Below are 1,390 nucleotides of genomic sequence, written 5' to 3'. Positions count from 1 at the left end.
ATATATATATATATATATATATATATATATATATATAATTAGAGAGGGGAGGGGAAAGAGGGATGTTTTTAATATAAATAGTGGCTTACCTTTGGATTTTGTGTGAGCTGCTACTTGTGTGCAAAGTCGTTTTGTGAGATGACACTCGGCACCCATGTCTGAATATCGGCTGGAATCAGAGAGTGTGGGAGAAGTGGGAGACTGGACCATTTCTAGAAAGAAAGAAAGAAAGAAAGAAAGAAATTTAATTAAATTGGAAAACAAAAATGATGCAATAAAAATTACTCAAAGCGAAATAAAAAAGCACAACAAAAAATAAGAGAAAAACAAAACAAATACGAAAACTAGAACAGTTTGGTTTTTCACTAAAGAGAGAAATAGAGAGAGAGAGGGTGGAAGAGAGAGGAAAGTGAGAAAGATAGAAGTGATAGTGAGAGAGGGCGAGAGAGAGAGAGAGAAGAACGTGTGTGAATGTGCATGGTAGAGAAGGTTTTTTCTGATATAGGAAAAGTAGATTGAATGGACTCCAGTATATTACTGGTATTTGAATAGAGACTCTAGAAGACTGAATGGCAAAGTCAGTGACAAACATCAAATGACATGTGGTTGTTGGTCCCGGTTAGAACATCTTTGATCATAGGTCTACTGGATTAGAATTGACCCAGGGCTAAACGACGACGACGACGACGACGACGACGGAAGAGGCGGCGGCGGCGGCGGCAGTGACATCAGGCGTTGAAGTTAATACAACAATACCGTCTTTATTAGATCTTTCGTGTTGTTGAAAACTGAGTCTTCGGATTGGCTTGAAGTACAATCGTGGCCTCACAAATACTAGCTTGTTAGTTCCTTCAAGACACTTCCGATTTGGTAGGGAATTGGTTGGGAAGGTGGGTGGAACCTCGCCCAACTTTCCCCTATATACATTACATAAAAGAGATGTCTTCAAGTTAGTTGCGCCCCTTATCACGCCTCTTTCTCTCTTTCTCTCTATCGCTTAACATGTATGTATATACGCATACATGTATGTACGCATTGTGTGTGTGTGTGTGTGTGTGTGTGTGTGTGTGTGTGTGTGTGTGTGAAGATTTCCAAAAATAGCAGACGCACACTTGCATACACACAAATACATTAGAAAAAACAAACAGATTTGTGTACGTGCGCGCGCGCGCTTTGAAATTATAGATAGCAAGGTTTCAAAACTATTCACAGACGTACACATAAACACACATCAGTACATACATGTGTGTGTACACACACACATGTATGTGTATGTATAAGCACGTATGGGAGTCGGAAAGTAATGCAATTTTTTATTTGCCTTTTTCACTCGCCATTGTGTGTGTGTATATATATATATATATACATGCACAGACATTGTGTGTGTATG

At 39.1% G+C, this 1,390-nt stretch overlaps 1 protein-coding gene across 1 annotated transcript in view; it reads right to left on the bottom strand.

Moving 5' to 3' along the window:
- Window positions 1-1,390, bottom strand: part of LOC106873712 (uncharacterized) — an 81,827-nt gene that overhangs the window by 639 nt on the left and 79,798 nt on the right. Inside the window, exon 3 of the mRNA XM_014921189.2 lies at window positions 90-212. Within this exon, the coding sequence (XP_014776675.1) occupies window positions 90-212 (123 nt within the window). The remainder of the gene's footprint in view (window positions 1-89; window positions 213-1,390) is intronic.

Source organism: Octopus bimaculoides, chromosome 24 (assembly GCF_001194135.2).
Source record: "Octopus bimaculoides isolate UCB-OBI-ISO-001 chromosome 24, ASM119413v2, whole genome shotgun sequence".
Classification (NCBI taxonomy): Eukaryota; Metazoa; Mollusca; class Cephalopoda; order Octopoda; family Octopodidae; genus Octopus; species Octopus bimaculoides.
This window is presented reverse-complemented; position numbering and strand designations above follow the sequence as displayed.